Raw genomic sequence first — 22,451 nt, 5'->3', positions numbered from 1 at the left:
TCACTCGTGCTTGCACACTGTTTTGATCGTTCACATGCTTGGATAGAATAGATCCAAATACTCTCTAGGCCAGCGGTTTCCAACGTAATTGCCGCGTGGAACCCTTGATGTTACACGCAACTCAAACAAATATTTGAATATTTATCCAAAAAAAAAAAAAAAAAAAAAAAAATGTCCTTACTGCCGTCTCATAAGGGTAAAATGAAAAAGGGCTTAGGCACCACTTCCAATGAAACATATTTGTTCCCATAAATCACCGTGCCAGATCTTATCATGGAAGCCCCTGTAGAATGAGGTCCACGCATGGTCCTTGCAGGAGGGGGGGGGGGGTCCTGACAAGCTCCAGTCCGAAGGCCCGAGATGATTCTCATTTTTTGTTTTTATCACTACAAATGCATAATAGAAGGGGGGGGGGGCTATAGGTTCCCGTGCTGTGCCCGGATGGGACTCTTGTTTAGATGGCCCTGGGTGTCCCGTGAAGTACACGTGAATCCTGCAATCCAAGAATCCTCACTTTTAGTGTATAAAAAAATTTCCAAAAAAAAAAAACCAAACTACTCAAGGTATGATTAAAACCATCACCACACAGAAGAAAACCTCCAGTACAAGAACTCTGGCATATCCTTTAATCATAATGCTAATCATCGTGAATCATAGGATGCTCATCCAAACCGAATTGTCGGTGAATATCTTTTAAACTCAAAAGATTAATCACTCGGGCGAAATCAAGCATACGTCGTCAATTGCTTACGTGAGTACCATGACCTTACCTCCCCCCCCCCCCCACACCAAGGGAATAAGACTATAAATTCATTATAGAGAAGGTCCAGCGAGTATCTCAGTCCTTGGAGCCTGGTTTTAGGTCGGTGTGGGGGGGGGGGGGAACCGAGAACTCACGGGGGAAAGGAAAAACTTTATTCCTACATTAAAAATGTCCTCTATTTTTTCCAGGTAGGTGCATTCTTTCATTTCACCTGCACAGACCTGTTGTGTGTTTCGCTGCTCACTGAGTTTTGACATCTCGATATCTGCGCGATATGACGAAATAAAATGCTACCTTATACAATATAAGGGATTTTTCTCTGCTCAGCAAAAAAAAACTCAGGGAGGCATTCTCAGTCACTTGCAGACTCTAAACGTCCGTACTTTGCAAACTTACTCACCGTGAAAAAATGGTGCCTTTTTTTGTTACTTTTGTCCATAAACATGTAAAAATAAAATTTTATCAGTAAAAATTTGCCTTCTCGAAAATAAGTGTACGGGTCTTACAGTATATATACTGTTGTATTGCATGTAAAACATCATTGAACTGGAACTACTGCTGCCACCTATCAAATAAAAAATGCAACTGGTGTGAGTCTTCGATTGAAATTGAGATGATCGGTTTTTAATCGGTGCTCCGCATAGAAAAAGCCAATATAGTATGATATTCATAAATATTTTTTGAGCAATAATTTCAGTTAAATTGCCAAGTTTGCTTCGAAATTTTAACAGTTGCTGTTTGTATGTGGTAAATTAACATTAGTAAGATCGCACAAGCAAAGCTCAGTTCGGTTTTGGTTTAATCTTTCAATTACAAAAAGTTCTGCGCATCGTACTAATGTTAGTTTACCGTACACAAACACCAACTGTTATAATTTTTAAGCAAACTTGGCTATTCCACTGACATTATTTCTCAAAAAATATTTATCAATATCATACTATATTGATTTTTTCTATGCGGCGCACTAATCAAAAACCGGTCATCTCAATATTATAATCGAAGAATCACAACAGTTGTATTTTCTATTTGATAGGTGACAGCAGTAGTTCAGTGATGTTTCTTACATATATACAGGGTGTTTCGAAAAGAATCACTCGATTTGCAATGCGTTTATTACGAAAAATATTGAACATAGACACTTAAGATTAATTTTATATTACATGGCTAAGCATAAAGTTTTTTTACGAACCAAATTGAAGGTGCTCAATATTGGTATGCACGACATATGTCTATACGGTAGTCAAATTCGTCCCACGGTTTTGGGAGCATGTTTGCATCTACTGCGAGTGGATTTCTGTAGACTACTCCGTCGGATGCGCTCCACATTTTCATCTGACAAGCGAGGACGGCCAAGGGACTTCCCTTTACACAGACAAACCCGTGCCTAGGAATTGCTTATACCATCGCCTAATGCTCTGAGCGGTAGGAAGTTCAACACCAGGGTATTGTCTACGGAAAGCACGTTGAACAGTTGTTACGGACTCGCACTTTGCGAAGCTTAGAACACAAAACGATTTCTGTGCAGTTGCCATCTTGACAAACGCTGACGTGGCTGCTGAAGGAAGAGTGTTAGCGCTATCTGTCGGCAACTGCGTGAAACTCGAGATTTCCCTCTTTCTACCTATACATTATTCAATCAAAACGGATTAAAAGCTGAATAGTTATGGTTTTCTTTAAATCGGAAGATTCTTTCTGAAACACTGGATATACAATCCAGGATGATTGCTCAATTTCCCCCCCCCCTTGCCGCATTTTGTTGGCAAATCATTTATTCTACAGGCATACTTTCAATTAGAAAAAGTATCCAAATAACGTGTAGAACTGAGATACGTCACTCGTGTTGCAAGGGGAAGTTGTATGGTTATTAAAATAAAATAAAAAAATCAACTTTTTATATGAGCTGTTCTTTCAATCTGCTGATTTTTTTAAGGCCGGGATTACACTATAAAAGTTTGATGAAAGTCCTTTTATAAAACTTGAAAAATCCGGCTAATAAGGTTATTCGTTACATTCTAGAAAATGCGACCGGTGACCTTATTGGTTGCATTTTTCAAGTTTTATAAAAGCACTTTTTTACAAAACTTTAACTGTAATCCCGGCCTATAAAAGACACTATCTCGCTAAAACTCAAAATAAAAAACAGCTTTGCGAATATAGATGGCTTCTTTCTCAACCAGAGATATCAAGGAAACAGTTATTTTCCGGATATTATGCCGAGACGAGCTCGGAAAGAAAAATCATCACGTCTCCGCCGGGACTCGAACCCAGGCGGAGACGTGATGATTTTTCTTTCCGAGCTCGTCTCGGCATAATATCCGGAAAATAACTGTTTCCTTGAGCTTTGCGAACATTAGTAACAAACTTTTCTTCTTTGAAAAAGCTCTCCGGGTTCCGCGACTTTCGAGGGTTTCGTGGCATTTCATCATGCGGAACCCCCAGTTGGAAACCCATGCTCTAGGCCAGTGTTTCTCGACCTTTTTCAGCACATGGGCCCCTTTTGAACCATATTTTCTCCTCTTGCCCCCCCCCCCCGTCTTATCCAGGGGCCCCTACCATCATCAAAGATCGATATCCTTTCTATTTATCGAATTAAATTAAATCAAAACTAAATTTATAATGAACACAAATATTACAAATAAGATTGATCTCTTGAAACCCTGGACCAGACACGGATCCCGAAGGGGGGGGGGGGGTCTACCATGCCTTTTAAGAGCGGAAAACTATACGGGAAAAATAAATGTGTATAAAATACTGGACGATCCAACGAACCTACGTAAGAAATCAAACCACCTCTCCTGACGCATCACCCTGGGTCCGCGCCTACATGGTTGGCTTAACATCATCTTTTGTCTTCGGGTAAAGTGATGTTCTGAGGGGGGGGGGGGCATACTCAGCTGGAAGTAACAGCTTACATACTCACACTCCAAAATCATAGTACCAGATCTGATCATGCGGTCCCCTGTATATATATGAAGCCCCCCAGTCAAGCCCAAATGTGCCCATGTATTTATATGGCCCTGGTTCTATATTTCTTCACAGCTCTCAGTGGGCTCCCACCTTTACCACTTTCCATCGCTTCCCTTCCAGCTGATTTTCATCCGTTCCCCCAGTACCTTAGGGGGGGGGGCATATGGCCCCAGGTTGAGGAACAATTCTCTAGGCCTATATGCTAAAAATATCGTCCCAGGAGCTTTGCCAGCCCACCCTTCTGGTGGGGGGGGGGGATACGGTCTGGTCTCCCGAATTCCCAAGGATTAGTTCACAGCAAATTAATATGTAGCGGTGATTTTACACCACTTGCTAAAATAAATACCGTGTCGTCGTAAATAGACATGGTGGGTGGGCAGCCCCGTCAAGAAAATGAAGATCTTCACATGGGAAGCAAACCAGACATCTCCATTCCGAGACCAGTGTCTCACAACCAACAACCGGTTTATACAGGCATAATTAACATTTAGTTAATGTTAAGCGAAAATATTTTTAACCTGTGTGTGTGTGTGTATATATATATATATATATATAACCCAAAAGGACTCCGGCATAGCTCGAAGGGATTTTCTCGGTTGTAGAAGAAAAGGATGGAGGATGATGAGAATATACAGTGGAACCTCGTTCACACGTCGCTCAGTTATACGACTTTCACATTTATACGACGTTTAGAGGGGGCCCACAACTCGAATTCCGAATCTCTTTGAAGAACGTCATTTATATCCATCAAATGCGCGCAGTTTCTTAGACTAGGGGGGGGGGGGGGTGTTCAACCTTTAGGAGAGTGAGGGCAATGTCCCCCCCCCCCCACAAAGGTGGGACTGAAAGGGGCCCGGGACGATTTTCATCATTTTTTTTGTTTCTTCACTCTATGAATTGACTATAAAGGGGGCCCGTGAAATTCTCAGCCTAGGGGCTCTGGAGGGATGCGGGACCACTTCATTGACTTGAAATACGTCGCGGGAAACTCAAGTGATCTGGAATAGCGCCGCGGATCACTCACGTGACGTGGGAATGTGCCTCGGCTTACTCAAGTGTTCTGGAACTGATCCACGCTGATTTGTAAATATGCTGCAGGTCACTAAATTATTTTTAGATGTACCGTGGGTTGCTTAAATGCTCTGAAACTGTGCCGCGGTGATCTGCAAAAAAGCGACGAGTCATTTCGGTGATCTGGAGCAGTGGCGCGAGTCACTTAAATTATTTTTAAATGTGCCACGAATCGCTTTAGTGCTCTGGAACTGTGCCGCAGTTATATGTTAATAGGCTGCGGCGGGTCACTTCAGCGATCTGGAATTGTGGCGCGGGTCACTTAAATACTCTGGAACTGCAGTAGGTCACTCAAGTGATCTGTAAATATGCTGCGAGTCGCCCGAGTGATCTGAAAATGTGCTGCCCGCGAGATAATGTGATCAGGAATTGCGCTGCTATTCACTTACGTGATATGGAAAAAAAAATGTGTTGCCAAGTTTATTTTTATGAAATTAGGTTTGAGATCGCAGGCCACATTAGATTACTCCGAGGGCCGCTGGTTTATTTGAATACTTTCAAATAAACTTAATGGATATTTTGTATGTCGGTTGGAGGAGGGGGGGGGGCGTTTTTTTTTTTTTTTTTTCAAAGGAGTCTCAGTTATGCGACGTTTTGAACCGGCCTCTTGAACGTCGTATAAACGAGGTTCCACTGTACTACACCGGTGAAGAAGTGATGGCACACGCGCATGAATGCATTAAAGAATTTTTACGAACAGTAGCTCTTGGTGGTGCCACAGGATATCGATCCTCGTCCGTCCTTCGTGGCCTACGGGGACGAAATATCAAATACGGGCTTGGCATTTGCTCTCTCTCTCTACGTAAATTTCCGCCGCGAGGGCCCTTCTTCGACTCCTTGATAGTGGTACACTCCTCTCTCTGTGTCTTCTTTCAGGCTATTGCGGATGTTGCACAGAGTGAGTGTGTATATCTTATATATAAGCGATATTAGGATGAGGGACCTAAGAAAGTCACGAAAAAAGAATTAGGTGTGCGCACACACACACCTTCAGGAGTTGGAACAGAAAAGAAGAGTGATTTTTGACGTTTTACCTTCAAGGTAAGGAGAGGAAGGTAAAAAGTCGTCTTCGTCTTGATAAAAGGAGGATGTTTTATTTTATGGAGCTATTTCTTTTGATATACATCCATATATGCAGAGGAGCCAAAAAAAAAAAAAAACCGTCCTATTCCCGACATCTTCCGTCTCTGAAACACATAAAAATACAATCGGGTCGAGGTGGGGCCCACCGGAGCTAATGCTATCCTCACTTCGAGGGACCTGGTACAGTAGTTGTCTAACAGTGAAGGCTTCTTTAACCTCTCCCGAAGGCTTGGCGTTTATTCTCGAGAATAATAGGAGGTTAAACTGATATTGGCTCTTCTCTTTTCTTATATACACGTATATTTCTGGCTCCGGGTGCCTATTTACGATAGGTCTTGTTTCCTTCCCCTCCGCCCGGACATTTTAGTGATAGGATATCCTGGCCTTAGTGATATTAAGGAAGAGAGAGAAAGAGAGGGCTCTAAAATATAGTAGGGATACACAGATGTCATTTTAGAGCTCAACATCATCTTAAACTTTCCATCGTGGACCAGTGTCTTTCGAATTCCGAGTTTTCTTTCTCTTAAAACGTACGATTCAGGCAATAAGCTCTGGAACCTAGGGCACTCAGACTATTTGAGCTCCCCCCACTCGTAATAAATTTTGTTGGGGGGGGGGGAGGGACAGAGCCCCCAAATAATTAATGAATATAAAATGCAAAGCACAGCTCCTTTTACGTATGCGCCTGTCTCGTATATACGGAATAGCTAACAACTTCCCCCCCCCCTCAAATTCTTACATCATGTTGGTGCTTCTGCGTCATGTAGGCAGTTGGTTAAAGTCAATTTGTTGGGCGGGGGGGGGGGTTAAAATTATTTGGAGGTGAGGAACACACGATTGGGCAAGTGGGTCTGGTGTCCCGCTCTCTGAACTGGGGGGGGGGAGCAAATATTTAACTGAGTAACTCCCATTTTCACTGGATAACTAACAGGAAGTCCTTTCTAATTAGATAAGGGGTTCCTAATCTTTTCTGTTCAACTGACCTATTTTACCGATAAGATGAAGGCTCGGTGACAGATACTACTTCACCAAACACCAACTCCGGCCATAACGCTATATTGCAGTTTACTGCCATTAATGAGATAGGTTGGAAAAAAATCGGTGACAGATACTGACACACTCCCCTCCCCCCCCAATATCAACGAGATGAAGACAGCGTCTCCCCTATATCAACGAGATGGAGACAATGGATCCCCTGTATCAAATGCGATGAATGATACTACACCCTTTACAAGAGATTTTTCAGAATATAAAATAGATATGAGTGCTGATTGTAAATTTTATTTTCTCATGCAGGCCGGCAGACTCCCTCCCCTTCCGTTTTTCGAGAAACCCATCTGAGTATAAGGTTAACCCAGTGGTTCTCAAAGTATGTGTCGCGGCTCGTAGGGGCGTCGCCAATCTTTGTCGGGGCCTCACGGAGTTCCGGCCATATTGGAGGAAAGCCGCTAGCTAATGAACTACGATTAGGGAGAAGGGGTTCGCAAAAGTTCAGAAGCACTGGGTTAATCTGATGGCCATGGGCCTACAGAAAATTTTCCTTGTCAGTCTCCGTCAGTCGGACGCTAGTTTTACTATGTACCGCGGGGCTTTGGGAACAGCGACTCCTTAATAGCTGAATTCGGGTGTGTATGTGTATATAATGGCTGTTTTCCTCAAGATGCTCCAAAGAAAGCGATGAGAAGAAGAAAATCGGTCTTTCTTATAAATCGTTCTTTTATATTGCATTTTTCTTCTCTTCCCCTCCTCTCTCCCCATCATCGAAGTCAAGCCTCCTCCTTGTGTGTGTATGAGCGGCAGATGTGACTGAATACATTCATTCCTTACTTACTTAAATATATCGTCTCTTTTGTATAGCACTTGTTCCACCCTCGAAGAAACTAAGGGTGGTTGGAAAAACACCTGGGGGAAGGGTAGAGGAGGAGGAGAAATGTTTCTATACACAGGCGTCTTGTGCCACGCGTTTGTCGCGTGGCTGCTTCAAGGTGCGGCTGATAAGAGAGAGAGAGGAAGCAGCTGAAGAGAAGAAGGCCATGCCCTTTGGAAAAGGTGTTGCTGCTGAACTGTGGGTGCGATGTCTATAAGTGGGGAAGAAAGACATGTGAACATAGGGGTATACCTAGTTTATGTGTGTATATATTATTATTATTGTGGCACGCACCTCTCTTCCTCTGCACTCCCAAAAGACACTGCCGTCATTTTTGGTGGAAACTCGTGTTTTTGTTGTCGGAACTTCTTTTTTAAAAACTAATGTATGATTTCGAACATTGATGGGGAGAACATGCGATCTCTTCGGGAGGATTATTCTCTCACTCCTTTCAATGAAAACTTTCACCGGGTTTTTTCCCCGACAAGTATGCTTGGTGATCAAAAAGTTTCAGGTTCATAGAAATTCACGACTTTCTCTGGCGGGTTTTTCGATAGTTTCCTTAACTTTAATCAACTACAGGTCTTAGATTTCAGGAAGGCTCTAAATTCATGATGATACCGAATCTTTCAGGTGTTCTAGCAAGATAGAGAAGATTTCTTTCTCCAGCGATGACGAAGAAACTTTGGGAGTTCCGAATATCGCCAATGTCCAGAATATCAGAATCTGATAACGATGACTTTCCCAAACTATCGTTTGCATAATGATGATTTTTTCCAAGCAATCGTTTGCATAATGATGATTTTTCCAAGCAATCGTTTGCATAATGATGATTTTTCCAAGCAATCGTTTGCATAATGATGATTTTTCCAAGCAATCGTTTGCATAATGATGATTTTTCCAAGCAATCGTTTGCATAATGATGATTTTTCCAAGCAATCGTTTGCATAATGATGATTTTTCCAAGCAATCGTTTGCATAATGATGATTTTTCCAAGCAATCGTTTGCATAACGATGACTTCTGCCGACAATCATTTGCGTAATGACGACTTTGCTTCCATCAATCACTTTCATTATGATGTCCCTCCCTCAAAAAATGATTTTCCATTTGATGGCTTCTCACAAAAAATACTTTCCACAACAATGATTTTTTCAACACCTATTTGTCATAACGATGTTAAAAAAAAAACCAACAGTCAATGGACTGGATGGTGGCAGTAAGCAGAACAACACCAATGGCTCTCCGGGCAAAGTGATGTTTTGGGGATGCACTCGGTTGAAAGTACCATCCTATCAATTCACATAGTTACTCTCTGAGGGCTTCAGAGCACTAACTTTTCGTTGGGTCATGTCCAGGTAAGCGTATGCGTTTATGACGGCCTGATAAGTATTTGGAGAATTTTATCATAGTTGGAATAAATACTGCCAGAAGACGACCGAATATTTTTAAAATTTTAGAAAGCTTAGTTCCCTACATTCCTAATATCACCAGAAGGCTGTACCGATTATTTCGGGGAAATTTTAGCAAGTATGGACTGAATACTGTCAGAAGACCGAACAGGGAAGGCTATTGTGGAATTTTCTACTCTAATATGTTAAGCATAGACCGAATACTTCAAGTTTCGTGGCTAAGCAGTAGTTAAAATTTCATTCATAATTTCTTCCATTTCATTTCTTTAATATTCTTTCATTTCATTATTCATTTCTTTAATATTCTTTCATTTCATTATTCATTTCTTTAATATTCTTTCATTTCATTATTCATTTCTTTAATATTCTTTCATTTCATTATTCATTTCTTTCATTTCATTATTCATTTCTTTAATATTCTTTCATTTCATTATTCATTTCTTTAATATTCTTTCATTTCATTATTCATTTCTTTAATATTCTTTCATTTCATTATTCATTTCTTTAATATTCTTTCATTTCATTATTCATTTCTTTAATATTCTTTCATTTCATTATTCATTTCTTTAATATTCTTTAATATTCTTTCATTTCTTTAATATTTATTTATGCTGTGTGTTGCATTTTACTTTTGTTCTCAAAACTGATGTCTTCGTGTTTGCCTTTATGTTTTTCTTATTTTCTTCCCTTGGAAAGTGGGTTGCTAATTTTGTCGTTGCTGCCCGACAGAAAGGATTCTGCGTGTCTGCGATTTGACGTGTTTTTTCCCCCTTTCAATACTACAGACTGACACACACAACTTTGTTAGATATCTGAGGTGCCTTTTTTATTTTTCAAAACCATTTTAAATATCAAAGCAATTTCGTGGCTTGTTTCAGCGGTTTTCCAGAGAGAAAGGGTTCAATGATTTTCTTATTAAATCTTCAGATAATTTTACAGTCAGACCCTCGGTATATGAAATCACCCTTGTGGTGGGAAGCCGAGTAAACAGTACTTCATAATTTGAAAGTGATAAAATATACCGGTATCCGATGGAACAATTCAACAACTAACACGCCATTCTCCAATCTGAATAAAGAATAGAGGTAGTAATATGTTATTTATTATCACATGTAGCCCATCTTATTTGCATGTTTCGCCAAATTCGAATTTTCCACAGTTTATTCCAATTTGATATAGTCATTCATCATAGAAAGCCCGCTTTAACCCGAGTCTGAGACCATCCCGCTTTGTAAATGAAGCGTGAGTACCTCGAGTATGGTCTTGAAAGAATAGTTACCCAGATGATTATTCAGAAAAGCAATGTTGCCCAGATAACTATTCTGAAAACCATTTTGCTACCCAGATAATTGGCTTGAAAATCATCAATTCCTCAAATTATGCAGAATAGCAATTGTTACCCAGATAATTAGAAAAGCAGTGTTAGCCCGAAAAGCATTGTTATCCAAAAAATCATTCGCATTTCCACCCAGATAATTATTTTATCTGGCCAATGCTTAATTATATAAAAGCATTGTTACCCAGATAATTATTTCATCTGGTCAATGCTTAATTATATAAAAGCATTGTTACCCAGATAATTGGTCTGAAAAGCATCGATTCTCCAAAAAATTATACAGAATAGCAATTGTTACCCAGATAATCATTCAGAAAAGCATTGTTACCCTTTTTTATTAGAAAAACAGTGTTAGTCTGAATAGCATTGCTATCCAAAAAATCGTTCAGAAACTGCATTGCCACCCAGATGATTATTTTGAAAAGCATTGTTACCCAGATAATTAGTCAGAAAAGCATTACTACCCCAAAAATTATACAGAAAAGCATAGTTACCGAGAAAATCATTCAGCAACCACATTGGTGATACCCAGATAACTATTCTGAAAAGCATGAGAATAGATCTATATTATTATAATTATTCAAAAAAAGCATTGCTATATACCCAGGTAATTATTTTGAAAATCATGGCCTATCCTCGAGACAGACAATGAACTATCTTATTCTAGTTCATTAAAAAGTGAAGTACAGTATTTATCCGTAACATTCCACTTCATAAATATGCAAATTCAATCATTGAATTCGTGCGGCGTGTAAAACAGAGCTCGAGAAAACACGTTATTGTTTCATTCGGTTGCGAAATATATGTTGGACCTGTTAACCAGACTATGGTCAGAGATTTGAATGATCAAGTTGAACTCTCTATCAACCTCTCGGGTTTGAGACCATATTTAATCCCTTCCTAGTAGTCATACACACACACAAACACACACGGTGTTGCTCTTTATTATTTGATCCCAAGTCATGTGAGTTCTCCTTTCAATGGATGTACTAGTAGTGTAATCGTAATGTGTATAATTAAATCTTTCAACCATAAACATTTTCGCAGAAGAATTCGAGCTCGTTAGGCTTGATAACGAGCCGCTCTCTCTCATGATGCCAGCTTTTCTTTATGCTAAATAGTCTCGGTGAATACAATCGGCCAATTAACGTTTTCTGTGTATATTAAATATATATGTAGAAAAGAAAAAGTGGAATTAAGTATGTGCTTCCATATTCATATAAAGATTTGGCGTTTTGTTGTCCATGGATGTTTCTTCTTCCCCGAAATGGTATTTATTCCGCCTACCAAACTACGTCTCTGAAGGGCATTAATTAAGACGAAGTTTTTTTTTTTACGAACTTTCCAAGAGTTCCGGGAATTCGGTGGGAAATAACAATCGACAATTGTTGCTGTTGTTTATTGTTGTACCAGATTGCTAGTGTGGTGCTGGTATTGTTGCTGTATATATTCTTCGCAGTACTTCGGACCCAGTGATTAAGATGAGAAGGAAATGATGATGGAAGTTTCGCTTGGATTGATCGCTTGCATGAAGTTTTCTTTCACTTCTCTCGCAGATTTTGATGAGCTCATCAATTCGCTTCTACTAATTGATTTTCGCAGGTGTGAATGAGTAGGAGTATTGTAGGAGGCTTCGTGTAACCTCTTCCTACAGATATCTATTCCCCCCTTTCTGTACTACGAAGCTCTAGCTCAGTGGTTCTCAACCGGTGCTCCGCTGAGCCCTTAGGGCTCCATAAATCATAACTTTTATATGTCCATAAATTAAGGATAAAGCCAGCTCCGGCAAATAAAGGTTCAGAAACAAAACAAACGTTACTTATTCATAAAGCTCATTTATTAAACAAAAGATAAAGAACAAAAACGATGGTGTATGTATGATACCATTCATAAAAACTACGATTTTTGCTCCCTGGAGCAATTGTAAAAAATATCTCCTTTACAAAAACTTACTATTACATGGTTGGTATGATGGTTAATACATTGTATGTCTCCCATGCGATGAAATACAGTCCGTACAACGCCTAGGCATGCTGAGTATCAAATTATCGATCTGATCTTGGGGAAGATCACTCCACTCAGCAAGCAATGCTCTCCGAAGTTCCGGTACACATGTAGGAGGTGGTTGACGGGCTGCAACTCGTCGGCCAAGCATGTCCCACACATGCTCTATCGGATTCAAGTCAGGTGAGAATGCTGGCCATTCCATACGGGTTATATCCTCAGATTCAAGGCATTCGTTTACGATGTTTGCTCGGTGAGGACGGGCGTTGTCATCCGTAAACACAAATTCTGCGCCCATGGCACCCCTAAACAAACGTACATGTTGTTCCAGAATGATGTCCCGATAAATTTGGGCTTTCATGGTTCCGGTTTGAACATGCAGATCTGTTCTGGAACCCAGTATAATTCTACCCCAAACGAGCAATGCTGCACCACCGTAACGGTGTCGTTCAATGATGTTGTCTTGGTGGTAACGGGTACCTGGCGTTCTCCATATGAAAGTCCGACGTGAATCAGACTGCAAGCTAAACCTGGACTCGTCGGAAAACATCACACAAGCCCACTGTGACGATGTCCACATTGCATGTTCTCTACTCCAGGCTAATCGCTGCCGACAGTGAGTTGCCGTGAGCGGAACACATCTGACAGGCCTGCGAGCATATAGACCAATATCTCCCAAACGTCTGTACACGGTTTGCCTTGAAACTGTGGTACCCGTGGCTGCAGATAGCTGACGAGACAGGACTGATGCTGTGCTCCGTCTGCTTCTTTTGGCAGTTACTGCCAAATACCGGTCTTCATTCGGCGTTGTAACTCGGTGGCGACCTGTACTGTAACGTTTACTGACATTTTCGTTATCTTGGAATCGTTGCCAAAGCCTAGAGATGACACTTTGGGCAATTCCAAGTTCTTCGGATACTTCCATCTGAGTACGCCCACATTCCAGGCGGCCGATAATTCTACCACGTAAAAAATCATCTACATGCGTCCTCTGCGTCATAACTATTCGCTTATGGCACTGAGCGCCTTACAGAACTCTTGTGAACAATTTTACTTCTTTGCCACCATTCCTTATATACCCCCCTCTCACACTCTCGTCGTTGTGACGTACTATCGGCATCATCTGGTGGCTTCCTGAAATTTGCATATCATTCTTGCAGATGTGTGTGATAATTCTACAGGTGAAATTTTTACTTTAGATTTCAATTTCCATGTGATTCTGAATTATCCTTAATTTATGGACATAAGTGTATATATCTCTCTACTTCACTAACTCGGAAAGGGCCTGTTTCAATGCAATTGAAATGGTTAACGATTTTGTGTGACGGAAATCGGTGACGGTTTTTTGGTGTTATGGAAATCGGTAACGATTTTGGGTGAAGTTTTCATTTAACTCTTGAATATATCGGGCAAATCCCCATGGAGAAGTTTCATTTAGGGGCCCTGGATGAATCTCATTGTTTCTTGTTTAACATTGTAAAATTTGCGACAGAAGTCTACCTTGGGAACCGCCAAAGATCCCAGCCTAAGGGTCCCTGTTCCAGGATGTAAGGGCCATGGCCACTGCATATCTTAGAATTCATTTTAATATTAATTAATCCATAATTGCTACATAATACCCTGTAACTATGACTCAAAGAACGCTATACATGTATATATAAAGGGGCCCCCCAAAAATTCATATTTGCCCTGAACCCGAAATTATGAGGAACGGACCCAGTTCGAATTCAACTATACGTAATAGATTAGATCTAGATTCATGGACTCGATGATTATTATATGATGTATTTTATCACTTTACATCAAGGATGCTGAATCTTTAGGAGAGTGTAGGCCACTTCACATTGGTTTGAAAACGTGTCACGGGCCACTTAAGTGATCTGTAAATGTGCCGCGGGCTCTTTAAATGATCTGTAAGTACTCCGCGGGTTATTTAATTGATGTGGGAATGTACCGTCGGAAGCTTGAGTGGCCTGGAGTTGTGCCGCGGGTAACTTGAGTGATGTGTAATTGCACTGCGGGCCGTCTAATTGCTCTGGAACTGTGCCACAAGTCAATTAAGTGATCAGTAAGTGTGCCGCGGGTCACTTTGGTTGATGCAGAACTGTACCACGGGTGCTCAAGTTCTCTGGAACGGTGTGGCGGATCACGCAAGTGATCTGTTAATCACATTTGTCCCGCGGGCCGTGGGTCGAGCATATATATGCTCGTGTAAAGCTTGACTCACCTTGACTCCACGGCGTGGGAGTCAAGGTGTTAAAGTAATACAGTAATAGCGTGTTTCTTTTTATCGTTGCACCGGAAGATCCATTTAAACGATTTTCAACCTAAGATTTTTTTTTTTTGATGGCATATTTGAACATACAGAAAACTGTCTCGGGCAATTGTTCCGAAAGGTTCTGAGACATTTTACAAACAATTTTTTTCCCCCTCTCAATTCAAAGAGAAGATCAACCTGAATTCAACAACGATGTACTTCATGAAAGAAGCAAATCACTCTCAGTGGTTTGGTTGACGTGACAGAGTGAAACACAACTGAGTTAAAGTATCTTCCCATGGAGTAGAAATACAAAAAAAAAAAAAAGACTGAGGTCTGTGCAAATAATAAACGTCTGTCTTTTTTTTTTTAAACAGTGCGTAAGAGCGCAAACAAGCTTCTGTGCTCATCATCAGCACTGGATATACGTTATACTCTTATTGTGGGTTCGAGTGACTTCATTGGTTTTCTTGCTTCTCCAGACTTTATATGTGAAAAAAAAAACCCCAAGTTTACCGAAGTGCCTAAATATACCCCAATCACCGTCTCGCTTGTTTAAAACGAACTCTAATTTAAGAGAGTTTCTTTCTCTCTCCCTCCACCCTCTTACTCCTTGGTTCGTCTTTTGTTCTAAGAAAACTCTTAACTTCTGGGTAATTGTTTAACTTCCAAACCGTCGTCGTCGGATGTCGTCTTTTGTCATGTTTTGAGCGGAAGAGTCGAAATCTCTGCAATCTCACTTAAAAAGCGGAGAAGTGGAAATTTGTTCCGGATTAGAAGGGGAGGGGGGGGGGAGGGAGAGAATAATTAATAGCTGTTATGTCAATCGCCAATTTCGAGGAGCATCGAGCACGTTACATTGAAAACTCGATCATTTACGTAACCATTTAACGCTTTGTAGCGGAAAATTAGCAGTTTTGATTTTTCTTCTCAATAAGAGGGCTATGACTGCGTATGAGTGAGGGCTTATATACGTATTATCTTGGAATCGACAGATTAGCACAGGTTACGGCACAGAAAAAAAAAAAAGAGAAAATACTTTCATGTTGTCTCACCGTAAATATGAAATACGGTAATTATAAATTGTTATGTTTGATTAACAATTATGCAATGATATCCAACAATGATTTTCAGATACAAAAACCACAACAGGTAAATAAATGGCCCAACCAGGTGACTGAAAAAAAATGTCCATTAAAAAATATGGGTGTCAAGTATACCTATGATAAATGGTTGGCCTTTTTTTCCAACAATCATTTATTACGTAACGATTTCTTTTTTCCAACAACCATTTACATAATGGTTTTTTCAACAATCATTTGCATAATGATGGTTTTTTCAACAATCATTTGCATAATGATGGTTTTTCCAACAATCATTTTCATAACGATGGTTTTTGTTCCAACAATCATTTACGTAACGATGTTTTTTTCCAACAGTAATTTGCATCACGTCTTCACCTTTTAACGGCAAGTGTTCATAATTGAGAACATCGGTTTTATTAATTAGAAAATTTCCTTTCGTAAAAAGCACTAAATTTTCCCCTTGAGGGTGAGATATTCCAAAATTCACTTAGAAAACAAACATTTGATTCATTTCAGTACTTTTATGCCATAAATTTTTTTAAATCGCATTTTTAAGGAAGAATAGAATTTACTTATTTTTTTTAGTGTAATTTCTATGGACATGGGCAAGTCCAGAAAACACACAAGATTTTTTTTTCATGATTTTTTTGGTTAATATCTCTAAACGGAGTTGAGAAGGGGAAATAAAACAAGGATTCTTAACCTTTTCCAGCCGTGACTCAAAATCAACAAGATTAGCTTCGCGACCCATGGGACTTTTTTCTTAAATTAGTGAAACCAGTGACGCGCAATAAGATCATTTATAACAGGATTGTAAGAGGATTTTCATGACCCATCTCGGAAGCCCCTGCTAATCAAGTTTGTGTCGTGACCCATTAGTTAAGAATCCCTGGCTGTGTAAGTGAATTTCAAGGACCCATCTCAGAAGCCCTGCGACCGAAGAACCCCTGAAATAAAAGGGAAAAAGAATGAAAATTAATCCAGATCTGAATTCTGCCGATAAAAGGTTAATTGCGGAACTTCTTAATCGTGTATGAAGCGATTACATAGTTTTGCAGGCACAGATCTAACGAAACTCATCAGTTTCAAAGCCATCTCCACAGACAAAATCGAAATTCAATAATTATACGAGGAGGAGGAAAAAAAAATTAAATTTCACGGCGAACCAGATTGTCGCCATTTGGCTGCTTCTGGCGTGTTCATTCGTACTCCAAACGTAAAAATTGTCTCTCTTCTTCCCCGCGGATCGTTTTGTGCCCGTTCTGTCAATGGCGGGAGGAGGAGGAAAAAAAACAGATGAGAGAAGAGGAGGAGGGTGTATTTTTTTCTTCGGATCCTCCAGCGAACGAACAAGCTACAACAGTGTTCGCGCCGGGGGTTTTTCAGTGTGTGTTCATGCAGTACAGTAGAACGCGACCATCCGCCGATGGGCGCGAATGCCGCAGCGATGTGCTGCTGCTGCTCCTCGTCTTCTTCCCTTGTGCTGTAGTGTAGTAATCACCCATGAGCAGCAGTAGTAGTAGTATTATCTTCATCACCCGCGCTCTACACTGCCACTAAAATACGATCGCGATTGTTTTTTTTTTTTCTCTCGTGCTGAATTATTTTTTTTTTGTTAACGTGCTCTTTCATTTTGTTTGTTCATGGGATGCAGAGGATGATGATCATGGGATGCTGAAGAAGAAGAAGCTTTATCGTTTGTTTTTATCTTTTTTTTTGCTCCTCCAATCGCAGGTCATCGTGGAAGACAACGGAGGTGAATAAGGAAAAAACTGGATAGCGGTAGGGACATTGGACGACTCTCTCCTCTGAGGAGGGGGAGGCAATGGGCAAATTGTGCCGGCGTAATTTACTCACTGTGACGGCCGCCCTCGCCTTTGTGTGTCTCATCGCCACCGAACAGGTAAGCACTGTTATCGACATCATTTTAAATATGATAAATATCAATTTTTTTTTTGTGTATGTGCATTTCCCATTCGTGGGAGTTCTAGAGCTCCGATTACGTGGGATTCGAACACCGAAGATGCGGATCATGCCGATCAATCTCTTTCTCAGTTCCTTGCATGTACAGGTGTGAAACTTGAGTCCAAAACGATGAGAAATATAGAGATGAATCTTTGTGCAATCCCTCGAAAAATGTCGGTTTTTATTGTCTCGATGTAGTTCAAAAATTAGTTAAAACGTCCATTAGTATAAGTATTAGAGGGGGACGAATAGTGATTCGACCGAATACCGAATATTCGGCTAATGTATTGCCTGAATATCGGATAATCGCCGGCGAATATCAATTTCCTTAAAATTCGTCACAATTATAAATAAAATTGGTGATAATTTCAAATGACTGATGTTTGATCTTAATTTTTCAATTTATTATTCAACCAAGTATTGAAAAACTGGTAATTGGAAGATTTTTATTGCCATGATACTGACAAATTTAACGATGATATATATTGTATTTTAATACTACTTACAGACTTGTTACAATTTTACATCTAATCAAGAAAATGTCTCAACCATTATTTGCTCTCAAATATTAATAATGCATCATAAAATTTACGACTTATTTTCTTATTGTTTTCTTCTCTTTGGCTCTTTTATCGCCTTCAGCAGCTCAATAAGTATCTTGTCTATTCTTCAGTTTGTAGCATTGTGTAATTCATGCTCACTCTTTCGCCTTATTGCAGTAGGATTCTATTTTTAGTTTCATGTTTTCTGTATTCTAGAAATTCACCGTGACATAACGTTTTTCACAGAAAGGGATTATACACCACACAAAAAAATATAATCCTTAAATTTTTAATTATTGGGGAAAACTCCAATTAACGTAATTTTTTAAAATTAGTTTGTTGTGCTTAGATTTACAGATATTCGGCCGAACACCGAATAGCAGCTGGATATTCGTCTCCAAAGGCTACAGTTATTGAATTATTCCACTTTTTTTTCCCCTGAATGGTATTGATTATCGCTCTCTAAATAACAATTTGGTGCAGTGTTTCTCAAAGTGTGCGTCGCGGCTCCTAGGGGCGTCGCTGCGAACTATAGGTATTGATTTCCGTGCTCAAATATGCTTTAAAGTGGTTCTTTCATGAATGAAAATATCTACTGAAATATATCCTGGGGTGAGCCGCATATGAACCATGAATCGGGCAAGAGAGCCATGTGACAAAAGTTTGAGAACCACTGGTTTAGCGTACGTATTAAGAGATGGCTTTTCGTCATCACTATCGACTAGGCCGTGCTCGAGTCCCCCTTCGAAATTCAGATCGGAGAAAAAGTCTGAATATAGTACTGTGTTTTGGAGAGGAGTCAAATCACTCTTCAAAATTATTTTTTCAGATAACAATGGTTTGAATATAGTATTGTATATGCATGCATTTGCAGGAATTATGACCTCGTCCTTCGTCAAAAAATAATCATATATTTCTATCACTAATAATGCAAACACCTTATTTACATGGTTTTTCTTACTCAAGCAATTTACACATATCTGAAGCGTTTCATAAAAGCCTGGCATTGCAAATAATACTGAGTATTAGTAACAAATAATACTCAGTGTTAGCAAGGCTTGACAAATCCCAAGTTCTAGGTTGCTATGTATGATAAAATTTTCTGTGTATGATAGGTAAATCAGCCCTCCTGCAATAAAGGTCATTGTCTCTGAAAAGTCGAAAAAACATTTCGGACTATTTTTCTTGGGGGTGGGGAACTGTGCTTGGCTCCTGAGAAATTTGCCTGTCGCCTAAATTATTTTCCCATTTCCAAGACCTGGTATTAGTAATAGATGTACACACTGTATTATGTCATAATTAGAGCAGCCCGGAAGTTTAGGTACTAAAAATGTTCGAAATAGGCAGGCAAAAAGGCATCAAAATTACCAAAAATAGGCACTAAAAAGGCTAAATTTACGGAAGGAAGGAAATATAACTAAAAATTAAGGTATTAAGGGTCCAAAACTAGCTGAAAAATTGGTTGCACTTAATCCGCCTACTGTTTCAATTAGAATTTATAACAACTGCATTATTATTCAAGTTAAATTTATTTCAAGTCTAAAAAAAAAGTATTTGAGGTCCCTCAGGTCAATTCCAGGGCCACCCTTACCAGACGTGGAGCCCGAAGAGAAAATGATCTGTGGGCTCCATTGAGTTGCGAATAATTCTTGTTTATTTGATGCATAATTTGGAATAATCACTATCATTTCTATAGTTGAAACATAGCTACTTTGGTCTATTGTTGTAAAAAAATTTATTTTTTTTATATTCCAACATGTGCACGACCCTTCCAAGCGCGGGGCTCTGTGTGGCCGCATCTGTCACACACCCTTGAGCGCAAATCGGGCCTATTTAATCGAATATCAAAAAATATGTATGTGAAATAATAGCCATGGTTGTTTGCAGTGCTTTTATGGTGTAAAAAAGAAAATCAAAACAACAAGGGTCCCCCAGAGCCCTTGTCTTCTCCTGCCCCACCTTGAGTGAGCCATGACGTCAATTGATGACCTCTTGGGACAGTCATTGGTCAGCTGTACATACACAATGCAATCCAGTGGCTGAGCGAGACATGTTATGTAAAGAAACAAATTTATAATTTTCCTTTGCTTTTTCTAACATGGGCTGCGTTCATCTGAAAACATCACGTCTAATACCATCCCTGGTCAAAGCAAAGTTCCCTATCTCTCGGATCACTTATTCGTGTTTTTAAATGGGGGCTGGAAGAGGGAGGGATTTCTGATCAAAATTAATACTGAGAGTTGGAAAATTTTTTAAGAAAGCATTTCTTTTTAATGCTCAAAATATCCAATTTTTGCATATTATGGCCTCTGAAATGCAACCAATAAACTTAAAACTATGTCAAAATAGGCATTTATGGCAGAAAAGGCATTTTTACAGAAAAAACGTGAAAATAGGCAAAAAAAGTCATTTATGGCTTTTTGCCTGAACTTTCGGGCTCCCTCTCATCCGAAAGTATCGGAAATGGTGGACAGTGCCATCACCAGTCTTAAAGATAGTCATAATACTTGGTTGTAGTTGAGACCCCTTCTCAACGAATTTGGAGACCCCAAATATTTTGTGGGTGATGGAAAATCAGATGGTATCTAAAAAAGCCATACATGCACTTAGAACATACAGAAATGTCAAATACAGTGAAACTTCGATACAACGATACTCTCTGCGGACCAAGAAAAATTGTTGTAGTGAGAGAGAGGTTATCGTTATATCGAGAAGGTAGCATTATCAGGTGCCGCCAAACTTATGCCGTCCTTGACATTTCCCTTATGAATTGGCGTTGTTAGTAATAGGAACCATTAAAACCATTTGTGAGTGTTCATTCAGCAAAAAATTTTAATTAGTGAATGAATAAAATTGTTACTGGTTTCACCCTGTAAATTAGTTTGTTTCACAACACTTTTGTGTACTACATGGAAAATAGCTTCCCGGCAATGTTATTAACACTTTCTAAGGGTAGATGGTGCAAAATACCGACTCTGTTGAACGCCTTCGAAAAAAACAAACTGGTGAGGAATTTAAAAATTCACTGAAGGTGATTTTGAATGAAATATAACAAATATCGTTGTAGCAAAATTGCTAAATGTAAAAAAAAAACTAAGAAAATATCGCTATAAAGGGGTTTATCGTAGTAAAGGATATCGTTGAATAGAGAAGAGTTTTACATTTTAGAGGGATTTAGACTGTAAAGAATTCCCAAACAAGACATGAAAAAATATCGTTGTAGAGGGATTTAACGTTGCATCGAGGTTTTACTGCATAAAAATGCAAATGCCAAATAAAAGAAATGCAAAAATACAGAAAAATGCCCAGAAAAAATATGTTCACTCTAAAAAACTATTAAGGAAAATCAGCAATTTGGAAGCTTCGCCCCATCGGAGCCCCATTTTATTGTATGACTATAATGTTGTATGATGCATAATTACAATTCGAATTTTCTTGTTCAACATAATTTTGTTCTTATTCACAAACGCAATTTTTAACCGAAGTAGAGCTTTGTGATAATTCCATTGAGAGGAGTAAAAACTTTTGCAATATTTGGGCATTAGCATAATATTTATGTCGCGCCACCAATTGGAAGGGTGTATATCGTGATAAATCTCAAGGTAATAGATTGTGCATCGCTTGGTTCCGTATCAGCTTTGAGTGTCTCCTCAAAGACGAACGTACAATATTGCCAATTTTAAGAATGCGTTGTTCGAACTGGGCCATAACGCAGTGAAAACCCGAAAAATTCGTTTTGGAACAAGAGGAAGGTGCCGTTGATCATAATTACGGTAACAACTCATTGCCGCAGCTGGAAAGGGGGAGGCAAATGGGTTTGGTGCTCCCGGGCCAGGGGCACCAATTTCACATTTAATCTCTCCTTCAACATTACGAGGGGGGGGGCGCTCCGAAATGTATGGTTGTCCATCTAGTTGTAGCCCTGCAGAGCCACCCTTATCGGATGAGAGGCCCGATGAGAAAATAATTTTAGGGGCTCCTTTTAGCCCCGTGGATTCCGTAGCCTTGAGCCCTTGGGGCTCCGCGGAGCACCGGTTGAGAACCCCTGCTATAATGTATGATGTCAGTATGCTAATACCTGGATTATGCTACAACAAATA

The 22,451-nt window shown here is 39.7% G+C and overlaps 1 protein-coding gene across 3 annotated transcripts in view; it reads left to right on the top strand.

Annotated features, from left to right (window-relative positions):
* Positions 1-22,451, top strand: part of LOC149075082 (uncharacterized) — a 154,309-nt gene that overhangs the window by 87,953 nt on the left and 43,905 nt on the right. For 2 of the 3 annotated variants that reach the window (XM_089245641.1, XM_089245639.1), the window contains exon 3: positions 17,579-17,747. In XM_089245641.1, the coding sequence (XP_089101767.1) occupies positions 17,670-17,747 (78 nt within the window). In that variant the 5' untranslated portion in view covers positions 17,579-17,669. Of the gene's footprint in view, positions 1-17,097; positions 17,748-22,451 lie in introns of those variants that run through there. The other variant, XM_089245640.1, reaches the window with a different exon arrangement.

This window comes from Pholcus phalangioides, unplaced genomic scaffold (assembly GCF_987345545.1).
Source record: "Pholcus phalangioides strain wild (caught in Gottingen) unplaced genomic scaffold, Ppha-v1.0 ptg000016l_1, whole genome shotgun sequence".
In the NCBI taxonomy this organism is placed as follows: domain Eukaryota; kingdom Metazoa; phylum Arthropoda; class Arachnida; order Araneae; family Pholcidae; genus Pholcus; species Pholcus phalangioides.
Note: the sequence above shows the minus strand (reverse complement) of the source record. Positions and strands in the feature narration are given on the sequence as shown.